This window comes from Leptonychotes weddellii, chromosome 6 (assembly GCF_054177405.1).
Source record: "Leptonychotes weddellii isolate Sample4059 chromosome 6, ASM5417740v2, whole genome shotgun sequence".
Classification (NCBI taxonomy): Eukaryota; Metazoa; Chordata; class Mammalia; order Carnivora; family Phocidae; genus Leptonychotes; species Leptonychotes weddellii.
In genome coordinates, this window is record NC_138374.1 from 89981482 (window position 1) to 89995884 (window position 14403).

Here is a 14403-nt window from a genome sequence, read left to right on the forward strand (position 1 = left end):
AAATTATGGTGTGTCTTAAAGTTACTGGTATCTTTGATTTGATGAGATATGGCGGCTGGTGCTCCCTCCGTCAGTGCTCTGCAGTGTATGCATCCTCTCTGTTCTCATTCTGCTACTAACTGCCACTCCCCTAAGACTTATACACATTGTTCATACTTAAGTCTGTTTCCATGTATCTGTTAACTATGGAAACCCATGTCAGTCCTCATTACCGTGAAGGAGTTCTATTGTAAACTTCTAGAAAGCTGAAAGTATATCTTTTTTTATTTTTTTATTTTTTGTAAATCAACTTGCATGATTATCTAAGGTTCTCTATTTAATAAAAATTCACTTATTGGTGCTCATTCCACTTTCGAGTTGACATTGAAACCTGGGATCTTAATAGTATTCTAGTGATTTTGGTAAAAGCGAGGTAAAGGACTGGGAATACCAAGGAATGGATAACTTGTGTTACTACCTAGGTTTCTTTATATCCTTGTTTTCTGCTGAAAATACTGCTGCTTACCTCCTGGTACCTGCCCTCATCTCTATGCCAAGCGGCCTCAGACAACAATGTGGAAATGCTTGCATAACCAACAGGCCCTGTTCTGGTGATGGCAAAGTTTAGTCCTCTTCCAACTGATGTAGGTTTTCCTTTAGTCCACAGCCATAAGACAGGGGGGAAAAGTGTCCCTGCACTGGTCGGGAGGACTGGGAGGATAATGAAGAAAGTAAGAGTAAACAGATGCATACACATCGTACATCTTGTGTACATCATGCAGCGTGCATCTTTTCCCAGAGTGGGCGGTTATGGACTTTGTCTACAGGCTCGGAACCAGTTTATACCATCTGATCACTCATGTATTCCCATTTTCACTTTTCTGTGGTGACCTGACAGGTTAAAGATTTCATAAACTCAGAGCTCCTAGCACAGTTATATTCCTCAGAGGACCAAAATACCCTGATGGAGGAATCTGCTGAGCAGGCTCAGCGCCGGGATGAGATGCTTCGAATGTACCAAGCCCTTAAAGAAGCCCTGGTGGTCATTGGCGACGTCAACACTGCCACCACGTTCACCCCGGCACCACCTCCTGTGGATGACTCCTGGCTACAGCATTCCCGCAGGTAGGAAAATGGCCCCGTGTCACCCGAGGCCTGCCAGGCTTGTCCGGTGTCATTTTCTGAGTGTGCTTCCCTAAACCAATATGAACCTAAGGAGTAAAGAGGAAAAAAGATATTTAAGTTCAGGAGACAGAGAGAAGGTCCGATTATCCCTTCAGAAACGAACACGATACAACCTTACAGAGGAATGTTATACAGCCCTCAAAACGAGTAAGACGGTTCTATCCTGAAATGAAAAGATAGTCAAGTTAATATGAAGCTTTAAAAAAGTAAGTTGTAGGACGTTATGTTCTAATATGTACAAAAAAAAGAATGTATATATTGTAGCGAGAATATTGTGTTGTATCCTAAGATATAGTTGAAAAGGATACACAGGAAACTACTACTGGGTAGTGAAGGGTTGGGCGGAGGGGAAATTCCTTTTCACCATTTACCCCTTTTATACCTTTTAAAAAAAAATTCATGTAAGTAACCTCTGCACCCACGAAGGGGCTCACACCCACGCCTGGAGCTCGGGAGCCCCCGAGCGACTCGGACCGAGCCCGCCAGGCACCCCTCCCTTTTACACCTTCCAACGTTCCGGACACGGCCCCGACTTACTCCGTCAAAAGTATAGTTTTTACAGAGCAGCCCGGAGGTCATAAAATATTTTTTTGAAGGTGAGCTCGGACTGAAACTGCTCTCGTCTGTCCTCAGGTCCCCCCCGCCAAGCCCCACCACCCAGAGGCGGCCGACGCTGAGCGCTCCCCTCACGCGGCCCGCGTCCGGCCGAGGGCCCGCGCCCGCCATCCCCTCCCCCGGCCCGCACTCGGGGGCGCCCCCGGTGCCCTTCAGGCCCGGCCCGCTCCCCCCTTTCCCAAGCAGCAGCAGCAGCGAGTGGTTCGGGGCGCCCCCGCAAGTTCCCTCCCGGCCCACGAGGGCCCCGCCCAGCGTCCCCAGGTGAGTGCTGTGCAGGCCGCGCACGCGGGGGGGATGCTCTTCGGTGCTCTTCTTCTAGCCTAACAGACAGAATCTATTTGGAAAAGAAAATTGCAAAGATATTATCATACACATTTGCAATTTTCACCCAGGAGAGGGGTATCATGGGAAAACCGCAGAGCCTGTGACACCATTTCAAAACCAGTATGTGGTCCAAACCTCTGCTTTCTCCACTGGCACAAACTAAACGGGACCAAAGAAAACAGGGTCCAAATGAATGACATTGGGGCAGCTGTTTGTATAATTTGAGAGAGCGCTTTGAAAGGAAAGAAAGAGCCATGGCTGGGTTATTGCAAGCTGTGTGCTCCGTAGCTCATGAGAGAGCGTCAGGAGCTAAGGCCTCACCTTCTCCATTACCAGAGGAATTCTGGAAAACAACTAACTTCAAGGAATAGTATCCATTTGCCCCCTGAACTATAACCCTTAAGCCCAACGTTATTAACTTTACTGTAGCCAAAGTAAAAACCGGGCTGATTAGTTTGCGATATATTTTTTAAAACTATGCGTAGACATTTTAACACAGACACGATGATTGCTGTGTGCAGTCACTAACCATATATGAGATGGAACATCGCACATTTGAATAATACATTTTGGCACATGGAAGCAGATTTTTTAGGCTTACTTGTGAAACAAAATAGTGAATAAATGAAACGTGAAACACGTACATAGTTGAAGCTATATTCTCACCTTTGTACGTTTACAGCCAAATATGTGCAATGTGTATAACTACAGATTTTTAAAAAAGAAGGAGTTGGGAGGCTTTTTCCTCAACATCAGAAATTTTAACAGGAAAGGAAATTAGCTCATACAGAAATTTAATTTTTTAAAAATATTCAGTTCAGGAGATTAAAATATTTGTATGCTTGACGAAGAAAAACCTTGCTATGCGCGTACCATGAAAGAGGGGTGACTTCCTCCCCCCCACGAAGCCTGAGTCACCTCACTCTCTGATTACAGGGCTTACATTGATTTTGATCTTTGGGCTGTTGGGTGTAATGAAGAGAAGGGGCATCTTAAACTCGTAAACAAAGGGGGGACGAGTAGGACTAGCAGGGGATGTAGATTCAGAAGGCCTGGTTTGCTACAGACCTTGCACAGCTCATTGAACTCTGAGCTAGAGGTTCCCCATCTATGAAATAAGAACAGTTTCAACAAGGCTGTTGCCCCAATCGTATGTAATGAGCCTGATAAATTGTAAAGCACTGTGGCTGTCAGGGTGATCCTCACTTGGGTCCTAATCAGAAAGGATACAAGTACCCTCAAACCTATATTTTCTCCCTCTAAAACTGAGGTTCACCTTTACAATTTATTTGGAACTGAGCTACATTTCTGGTAATAATAGTGAAAGCAATAGCTAATATTCATTGCGCTCTCAGTGTATGCTAGGCACTGTCCTAAGTGCTTTGCAGGTACATTTGTGTTTACTGCTCACAACAGCCCGAAAGGAGAGGTGATTATCCATTTTACAGATGAGGCACAGAGGTTCAAACAGCTCGCCCACGGCTGCTCAACCAGACCCTAACGGAGCTGGGCTTCAATCCCAAGCAGTCTGACTCCAGAGCCCAGTCTTCCAATCACAATACCAGGGTTTCTCAACCTTGGCACTCTACTGCCATGTTTATCGTGGGGGGCTGGGCCTTGCATTTTAGTATGTTTCGCAGCATCCAGGCCTCGACCCACTGGATGTCAGTCGTACTGCCCCAGTTGTGACATCGCTAGTGTGTTGGGGGGGGTGGGACATGGGGTATAAAATCTCCCTCCCCTTGAGAACCACTGCCCTACAGTATTGCAGAGATTTTCCCTTCCACGTGGAAAATAAATAAATAAATAAATGTCAGTGTTGAGCCTCACCCACTACACGCAAGATTAAATGATTGTTTTAGGAAATCTCAGACTGACTGGGAATGTATCTGCCATTGTGCCAGGAAGGTATGGAGGCCACTGGGGGAGGGCAGGAGAGGGGGCGGGCAGGAGTCCCATACAGGAGCCTCGAAGTGGGCTATTTTTTCTGGTTAGCTACAAGAAGAAACCAGAGCAACCTGGTGGTGCCTTTCCTCAGGAATGAACATGCATGTCTTTGTTTGCTCGCTTGGCTGCTTTACCTCTTGGTTTTAGATAAGCTGGCTTGCCAATACCCTTCAGAGATACCGTTGAATGCCAAATTGATTTGTTAAGCGGGATGGAGTCGCCCTTGGTATTTCCAAGCTCACTCACAGAAGGTAGCGGGCAGGAATCAGGAATCAGTAGCTCACGCTAGAGAAGGGGAACGGCCAGGTTTAATGCATCTGTGTTGGGGAATTTATAGGACACCAGTTATGTTATTCAAAATTTCTAGAATATTCTTCACTTGGAGCCAGACCTAACACCCTGGCCTTGAAAAGAGTCTCAAATGTAAAACAGAAATGAGACTTCAGAGTAAAAGAGGAAAGTTGGTTTTTGTGCTGAGCCTTCAAGTTTCAGCGCCAGTTCAGCGCAATGGGAGGGAAACCCCTCTGGGGGTGTTGGGGGGGGGGTCACCTGAGAGAGACCAAGAGAGAAGCTGTCAGGATCCTTATGCCTATTAAAGTTTAGCTTAAGATGAAGAATTCTGACCACATAAAGTCTGTTTTTAATAAAAGCCAGAGCAGGAATCCTACCAAATGCAAGCCAGAAATGGGGTTTAAGATTTCAAAAAAAAAAAAAAAGAAAGAAAGAAAGAAAGAGAAGAAGAAAGACAATGATGGCAAAAGAAAGAAAAAAGTTGAGGGAAGCTCTTGTTGAAACTTCACCTTGTTCTGTTTATTTATATATTCTCTTTTCCCTCTGTGATTTGCCTCCATTTTCTCTATTAAAAACTAAAAAAAAAAAAAACAAAACGTTGAAATGCCATTATCCATCATTTCCAGGAAAACAACCCATAGCTTTCCGAGAAGGAAGTTTGATTTTTTTTTTTTTCTAGCTCTTTACTTTCTTAAGGACCCTTTCTCCTCTTTTATCTGAAACCAGAAACTCATAACGTGACAAGACAGTACAAGCCGTGTCCCACCGACTCCCTGTTGGGCTTTAATATTACAAAGGCAGTAACAACTTTCAGAGGCAAAATATTCTGCCATCCGGCATGTGCCTGTACATAATTTTCTTCCGGATAATTTGCGACTTCATTAGCAAGTTAGGATTTTGACGTTTAAGAACTTGTATGCCTTTATTTTAACCCTATTCAAATGTAATGAAAGCACTTGCAATTGGACAGAAACCATGAGCGTTCTGGGTTTTATTTATTTATTTATTTATTTATTTATTTATTTATTATTATTCTATCTTTCCATTCCAATGTAAAGGAAGAGGAAGGAGAGGGGCGGGTGGAGTCATTTTTGGCCCAGCTTTTCTCAGCTGCTCAAGCTGTTCTGGTTTCTGCGCATGGAGCCTTTCAGTGAGAGAGCTGGAAATCCTGCAAACTACATGCCTGTTCTAATTAGTTCCACCTGATCTAGGGGAGCATCTCTATCCCAGAGAGACTCACCAGTAGGGATGCTTCTGCCATTAGTAAGTTGAGTGTATGCAAATCTGATTTGTGGAACATATTCTATTGCCAGAATCTTTGGCTTGCCCCCTGCCCTCCCACTCCACTCAACTTCTCTGAAGGGGCTAAAACCCAGTTTGAAAATCCCAGCCAGTTGTGTTCCTGTTCAGCAAGGTGATCTTAAGCAGACATGATCACCTCTTTGGGGGCCCTGTTCTTCTTACTTGAAGATCCTAATCTTCATCAAATATTAACTTTAGGGCTGATGTAGCTATTTTCGGTTACGGCTTCTTAAAATTAGTTAATTGGGAATCACAGCCTTTGACATTAACAGAACAAATTAACTGAATCAGAGTGTGTTTTTCCTGGCAACAGCTGATTCTGGCATTATTTGACTCATTTGTCTTCTCCCCTTTCCTTGGACTAAGCTATTTTGCAACGGTCAAAAGGGGATAACGGTGGGAGGAAGGGTCTCTATCCAAGGAAAAGCAAACTTCATTTACCTCATCACTCAATCCTCTATTTAAAAAAAATATTGAAAAACTGAAGTACTTTTTTTAACCAGCCTTGTCACCAAGTCTGATGGTGTCTTTTAAAAATGGCAAAACTGAATCATAGGCGAGGATTTGGCGTTCACTCCAGCCATCCACATGACAGAGACACAAGATGGAAACCAAGAAATGCTCCATTATCGCGTCTCTGGTGAGCCCCATAGCAAAGCTGACATCCCTCACTGCGTGGACAGCCCTGGGGCATCATCGAGATTATCACAGGGTTTCCCACTTACACCCATTCCGTGGCATATTCATTTTCCCCGACGTTACATGGCACTCTTTGAGAGTCTCATCACAGTCCCACATTCTCAGTCATTTACTGCTGAACCAACCATGGCAAAAGATACAGAAATCTCTCTACATAAAGAGATAATTGGTGCACTCGTGGGCTCTTTAAGAAGGTAAAAGCCATTTGGTTCTCTTTACAATGGAATCTTGTTTTAGATGTTTGACCTTGATACACTGCTGTGTTATATCTCTTTTACATATTTTATATGTTGATCTAGTTGACAGTTAACACAGAATCCCTTTCACTGAGGGATAAGGTCTCCTTGTTTTGTTTTGTTTTTTTTCAGCCAGTCCCCCAAATTTTGAGTAAAGACAAACCCACGATTCTTAAAAGTGTGTCTTTGCATCCCTCACATGAAGGTTTGGTGCCATGAAGGATGAAGCTGCTGAGTCTTGAAGTCATGGGTTCAGGGTACACGGACAATTAAGCGACTTTTGTGACTAGCCTGTGTGTCTGATTCTCCCGAAATCATGTCCTGGAAACATCCTGACTTACTCCCTCCTCAAGAGCCCTCTAAACGTGTGACTTCCTTTAGCAACTGAGTGTCATTTGGACATATGATGAACTCGTCTTGTGATTTCTGATTTCAGCCATGAGTTTATTTTCTTCACTGCCTTTCCTCTTTAAAAAACAAATAAATTTATGATTAGGTATTCTGATTTTTCAGGGAAACAGTTTTTATTTTTAGCAACTGGATTTAAAAGTCAAGCAAAGATTTTTTTTTTTAAGTCTAAATGCCAAGAATGGAAGGTGGTGTTCTTTCTGATTCTTAGCATTTAAGGCATTTCGTGAGGCTGCTGTGTTATAACATTTGTTACTGAAATCCCAAATGTAATTAATAATTTGCTGCAGGTTCAACATGAGTTGAAAATATGATGCTTCATATATTTCAATGAAAATAGAAATTTGGCCAGAAACTGTTCACTAAAGAAAATATTCAATTTAATTTAAGCCCCTCGGTTAAACATCCCATCAAAATCATTCGAATTCCACAATGATTCTGGTTGTAACATAATATTTCACTGAGGTGAATCGATGGTTAATGACAAGGTTTTTCATTCTTCAGTCTTGGTTTCAATCCGGTTTAAGTGAAGGTAAAATCAGTCTGGTGGTTTCCTTCTTGGGTCTAGCGAACCTGAGTCTACTTTACACAAACATCTTCATCCTGCCACAGTACGGAATGACTGGCAGTCTGTTTAGGGGAGGCCCAGGAACAGAACTGCAAGTGTTCTGAAAGTCAGAATTTGGGGCTTTTGCAGATGCGTCAAGGTGGACTTCAGATTGCCTTTCTGTTTTCAGCGTGTCCCTTATCTTCCCTTTCCAAATACCCGAGGCTGTAGGAGGATAGAAGAGAAAGGAAAATAAGAAAGGATCTACAGGAGACAAAGTACAAGCAACATAAATGCTGACAGGTGGCAGGCAGCAGTAAATACAATACGCCACTGTTAGCCCAGTGGTAACTGGTGGTGAGTTAACCAAATACAGTTGCTTCCACATCCCATGACAAATAATAGCAAATAGCTCTGTCATTGTTCTCTTTGGGGTTCTAAATTGCTAAGCTTCGGCCATTGCAGGGAAAGCCTTTCTGAATTTCGGGATACCCAGCCCTGCCCTCGGTCTCACCTGACTGATGGAGGAAGACAGCCAAGACGGGAGTCTGGCACGGGAGCCACTGACCAGTGAAAAATGCACAGTAAATGATTATTATTCTTCCTGTGGCCAGTCAGCAGCAAACTGTCACCAGTTGGAATCTGCTGAATGTTCCTATATACAAGTTGATGTCAGCTCAAAAAGGAAAAGCAAAGAGAATCGAATCCCGCCCAGTGTAAGCAGACAGAGAGACGCAAGCTAGTCCTTCTCTTTCCTCACTGCCCCCCTTTGTCTCCTTCGCTGTAAGAAAAGAAGGATTTTACAGGGAAAACCTTCACAGGCAGGCAGTCACGGTTAGAGGGCATGTTTTTCAGTGACTTCAGAGATTCATAGCACAACATGATTCGTGGCTCTTTCACCTCTAAATTCTATCCAAGCAGCATGCTCGGAGAAGGAGCTGCTGGGCGCTTCTTCTTTCCCTCTGACTTAGCAGCTACTGTGAAAGAGTAGAAGTGAAATTTAGCTTACTGGAGTTGCTTCGGCCGATAAACAGCCAGGAAATTAAACATGAAATTGTAAATGCTGCATCTTTCGCTCAGAACGTGCCCTAAACGCTTACCTCCAGCAATATGAGAAAGGAGAGGAGGATTTAGCTGAGGGATGGATGACTTTTGTCTGCTTCTCATAACTTTATTGCTGCCTGAACATAGAATTTTTAAATGCCCAACATTGAAATCCTGTAGCTTACTTGAGCCAACATATTGTAACCATTGTCTGGGGGAACCTCTGAATCTAAACACATATTTACACCCTTTAGTTGCCAAATGAAATCCATCTGGCTTACTTAATGCTTTTTGCCAAAAGAATATTACACTTCTGGTCTGGCCAGTATTTTTAAGTGTGGGGGAAGGGGGGTGGCGTTGGAAGGGCATTGGGTTTGAGAGAATCTGCAGGTGTATTGACGCCACATTACCTGTATTTAGATGAAAGCTTAGGTCAAGGCGACTCTGATCAAAACTAGAAGAATTCCTACCTAGGGCAAAGTCTGAAACCACAAGGTACTCAGGCAGCCTCATCCTGGCGTGGTACTTTCTTTTCCTTCCAGGCATTAGAGCCACATGATAGGCAAAACCACAAATAGCAAGTGCTCTAATTTCTGGAATTATTTTTGTAACGATTCTCATAAACACTAGGACATGTCCATTCTTGTGTCCCAGCCAAAATTATCAGCTCATATGAACTGTAGAAAGAACACTTAACATCCGAGGATCAGAAAAAAATGGGTCAATCAAAATGGCAGATAGCAAAATTCTCCTTTACTCATCGTCAGCGGCAAGGCTGGGCCTTCTTGACTTCAGTTGCTCAGACACAAGGAGAGTTCCATATCTTCATAGGGTCGACATTTCCCCCCACTGGGATTAGTTTAAACGTGGTGTAAATACTGGGAACCCAGGAAGTGCGCAAGTTAATATAAAATTTAGAAATAAGCTCCATTCCATCTCCGCCTTTCTTGTGGAAGGGCTGAGGAGCCAACGGAAAGGGAGAAAGACATGAAGGCCTGGATAAGCACAAACTAGATACACCGCCACACGAGAGACCCCAAGCTTCTGTGGCAGTTTCGAGAACCAAGAGGAAGTGAGAAGTGTGAGGAGAAGGTCTCGGGTGGTTTTTTTTTTTTTTTTTAAAGATTTTATTTATTTATTTGAGAGAGCGAGAATGAGAGAGAGTACATGAGAGGGGGGAGGGTCAGAGGGAGAAGCAGACTCCCCGCTGAGCAGGGAGCCCGATGCGGGACCCGATCCCGGGACTCCAGGATCATGACCTGAGCTGAAGGCAGTTGCTTAACCAACTGAGCCACCCAGGCGCCCCCGGGTGGTTTTGAATATGATCTGGGAAATGATTTTATTTTACAATCAAATATACCAGTCGCTGCCACCATGTAAATATTACCTGTTTTTGGTTTCAGATTTCCATGAGGCAGCATTTTCTACATTTATCTTGGTCAGTGTGTAGCCCATTGATCTAGAATGAGACCTCTTAGGAGGGTAGATGAGAAGGGCTTTCAAAGGTGTTTTGCAGCCCAGAAAGTCTAAAATGAAATTATTTCACTGGGGAATGGATATTTATGTACGATATATTCTGTACCGTGTGTATTTTTTTTAAGTTTATATTAGGATTGTTCTCGAAGCCAGTTTTAAGAGTGAATGAAATTTTTCCCTCAAATAAATCTACCCTTAGCATCACACTCAAGGGACTTTGCCAGAAAGTCTATACGCTGCTCCACATTTAGACCACCATTCACAGAGGAAAAGCTATAAAACCTGAGGAAGACGTCTACTTATTTTTAAAACAACTAGAATTTCTTTTTGCTTCTTGGTAGTGTTGGAAAATATTTTAATAACTAAAATAATAAAACTTCATGTGAGGCAAATTCTACCTTAATTATTGCCTCTTGGGGTGGAAAATTAAGGAAACATTAGTAAAAGTGTTAACTAGATAAACCACTGCGGTAATTTCCCTCCACATATCTGGGTCTAAAGTCAAAATAAAATCCAGGCTACACATATTATTTGAAAGAAAGCAAACTTGTCGTTTTAGCTCGAAAACAGTAGTATTAAAGCATTCAGGACTGAAATTAATGGGCCACAGAAATCCCTGTGACTCGTCATCAGACTTTAACTTACTTAAATGCCCTATAGTTCAATTTAGGAGTCTGTGGTGAGGGATGTTGATATGATTGCTCGATTTGTTTTAATATTTCAAACACTCTAAATTACCCCATCACCATCTTACTACTTGAAAACTAAGTATATTGAAAACTCGTTTTAAAGCACAGTATCTTTGAATAAACATGTTGAAATGGTGTTTTTCCCCGTGCTTAAAACTTTGGTGTATGATTGACTACATCTTGTAAATTTCCTTCTTTTATACTATCCTCGTCTCCTCCACCCCAGGACCTCTTCTCCATAGGTAGCTATTCGACATACATTGTGCATCCCCAGCCCTCTAGGTGACGGCACAACACTATGGGGCATTCATGCCAATAGCCAGTGTTACTGTGTTCTTCCAAAGTCCCCTTCCCTGCTGAGCAAGAAGAAAATATTCTCGAGGGTCACAGGGAGTCTTTACAACTTACAAATACTTCTATAATCTCCATAGACTGTTCAGCTTTCAGTTAAAATGTTGTGATTTTTGGACCATTAAAGTTTACTTTTCTATTTTTTTTTCCTGTGGATTTCATGCTACCTCTTTTTTTTTGTCTTTATAATCAAGAGTATTTCATTTTTTATTTGTAAATGATGTGCTATTATTTTATATGAATAAAATTTTTTTATTATGTTATGTTAATCACCATACATTACATCGTTAGTTTTAGATGTAGTGTTCCATGATTCATTGTTTGCGTATAACACCCAGTGCTCCATGCAGTACGTGCCCTCTTTAATACCCATCACCAGGCATTAAATGTGCATTTTGAGAGGTAAAAAAGGTAAAAATACATAGCCAGAATAATGAAGGTAGCAGTGTTTCCAGTTCAGAGAGCAATATTAAATCGGAAAAGCAAGGTTTGAGAACATTTCCCTTTGCTGCATTCTCAGTGCACTCTTGCTTTGGGCCCCAGTCCTGAGTCCCCTGGTCTCTCAGATGGGCCCTCCATCCAATTATACAGGACGGTCTTCCTTTAGTTACTTATGTTGGACACCTGCCTTCTCGCTGTGTTTGGCAGGCCAGCAGGATGAGGGAATAATCAGAAGAAAATGTTCTGGTTCTTTGGCCTCATCCACGTTCAACTTTATCCAAAACAGTCTTCTGTGAGTGAGAACAGGGTGGCTTTGAGATCCCTTGGTCTAACATTCTGTAGGAGTGTGGAGGAACAAAAATTTTTTGATCCCTTCTAAGATAATGGAAGTATAAATTATCCCTGCCTTTGCCTGCCCTTTCAGTGATGTTTACAGAGAGACGTATGCAGAGATGGGAGCCTTTCACTGGTCAGCATTTTGGCGTGACTTTGTCCTAGGCAAGCCGCCTTCTCAAGCACAGCCCCCACGGTCATTACAGCAGAGTTTTCCTAAAAGTGTATCTTGTGAACTATTTCTCCAGGATGATGGCCGTTTTTGTAAGACAGATGCCTAAAAGACATATGGTTTTCATAGATTTTTCCGTCTAGACTAGCTTTATTTAGTGATTTTTGGTCTGAATTGGTCTAGTTAAAGTTTCTGTAGAAGCTTGTATAAAAATTTAAAATGTGGGCATACCATTAAGGTGTAAAACAAAAAGTTTGACTTCTTATTGGCAATAGATTAAAAGGGATTGGTTGAAAGTTTCCTTCAGGTTAAGTAATTCTGACCATCCTGTATGCCCACTCGTCCGTCCCACTCCCACAACACTGTCCAAAATGGAAAGGCTTACCCCCCAAATCCTATAACTGTTAAATTCATATATTTCTCACTGTTTTCCTGAGTAAATTCTTGTGTTCCAGTTGATGTGTGTGTGTGTGTGTGTGTGTGTTAGAAAGCTGTAATTCTTTCTGCAGACTCTTTACATGGCCCAGGGGACATATGATTCCTTGCCCTTTTAGCACCAATTTTTACAAACCCAGCATTTCCCTCATTTTAAAAAAGCGCCCATCAAGCCACTGGGTGAAGGCGATGGAACATTTGGGAATGTTTCTAGTACCGTCCACCACTGATAAAAATTCCATTTTTAAATGCTGTGTTTGAGGGAGTGTCAGAGTCTCGTGTAGAAACAGTAGGACACTTTGAGAGGAAAAGACTGATTTCTAGACTTGCCGAGAAATCGGCCTTTTGCTCCCTCTTTTGTAGGAACAGACAGACACCACAGATCCAAGCCCAGGTTCGCTGCATCAGAACAAGGAGACTCATGCAAGGGGGACGATGGTGGCCCTTCAGCCCCTGCCAGTATCATCCCCCGGCTGCGTGCGGAGCGTTTAATGGGACTTAGTCACATGTTTGTTCACTGACATGGCAGCTTGTAGGGCACAACCGCCTCTCTGTTTGCCTCTGTTTGCTTTCAACGGTTTTGTTTTTAAAATTTGAGCTCTAAGGCAGGTTAGAGCTCCTCCTGCTGGATTTTTTCTTTTTTAATCACTGGGATTGTAATTAGTAAACGGTAACTCTTTGTCTCCATTTTTGCTACTTGGACGGATAGAAGTAAGTGACCAGAAAAATGTCACGTGGTACATTTAAAAACGGGCCTTTGAATTCACCAGGTATCACGATCAGGTGATGTGAAACATTGGTGCCACATAAATCTTCTCTACGTCTTCAAATTCCTCGTGCTCTGTTTTTTGTTGTTGTTGTTGTTGTTACTAAAATAAAAGGAATTGGAAAGTTAACTTTTCCGTCAGTATTTCTAGTTCCATATTTGCCCTGTATGAGGTGAAGCCCCACGTCAGACACTCATGCTTGCAAGGTTCCTGCTGTCTATCAGAGAGGGACGAAAAGTCTTTTCTGTCTTTCCAAACCAGAAATGAATGTTACAGTTCTGTATAGAGATTCAAAGTGTTGCCTTTTTCCTCCCCGTCCTTGCTTCTTTTTCCTCTTCTCACTGACTTGAGATGACAGAGGAATGTGCATCTCAGAAGTGGACGTTTGCCTCTCCCAGTAGCTGGTTCTTAGCACCTCCTTCCCAACCTCTCCTCCTTCCCCCAAATGGCGGCGTTGGCCAGCCCCTTCCCCTGGTGCCTGGGGTGGGAATGAGGGGAAGGGCAGGGAGAAGAGGACAGAAGAAGATGAAGAGGGTTAGAAATAGTTGTGCCCCAGCAACATCAATGGGACTAGGTTTCTACATCATGTAAGTTCTTGGAGATCTCTTTGGGGATTTCTCAAAAGAGAGAGGGAGAGAGAGCAGGGAGGGAGGAAGGGAGAAAAGAGAGAGAGAGAAAGGGAGAGAAATGGGGAAAAAAATCGTCGGAAGGGACACTGCCTAACTTCGTTCAGTAGCCATGTGCACTTAAAGCTCTTTTCAAGCCACATTCTTTCTCTCTATACAATTTTCTCACCACTGTATTCCTCTTACCTTCTGCCGCTTTGCGTATCTTTTCGTCTTTCCCTCCACCCACCCAGCTTATCTGTTGTCAGTGATACAGTACAGAGGCTACCACATTTTAAAAAATCTCAAAAGCAGTGCTTTTTAGGAATCCTATTTTAGTATAACCCCAAACCCTGTAAGTTATCTGTTTTATGAATTAGGACTCAGAGCAAAACACATAATTTTGACATGTGTGATAAAGAACCAGACAACACTTGGTTTCTCAAACGGACAGTACTTTTTCTAGCTTTCTTTCCTTCACACATACTAGTTCCTGTTTCTGGACTGCCAGTCCCCTCAACTTCCCTTGTTTTCTGGAAGTCCTTCTAACCCACCAA

General features: G+C 42.8%; 1 protein-coding gene across 1 annotated transcript in view; it reads left to right on the top strand.

Moving 5' to 3' along the window:
- Positions 1–14403, top strand: part of DNM3 (dynamin 3) — a 533769-nt gene that overhangs the window by 505862 nt on the left and 13504 nt on the right. The window contains exons 17-18 of the mRNA XM_081823185.1: positions 878–1104; positions 1798–2040. Of these exons, the coding sequence (XP_081679311.1) occupies positions 878–1104; positions 1798–2040 (470 nt within the window). The remainder of the gene's footprint in view (positions 1–877; positions 1105–1797; positions 2041–14403) is intronic.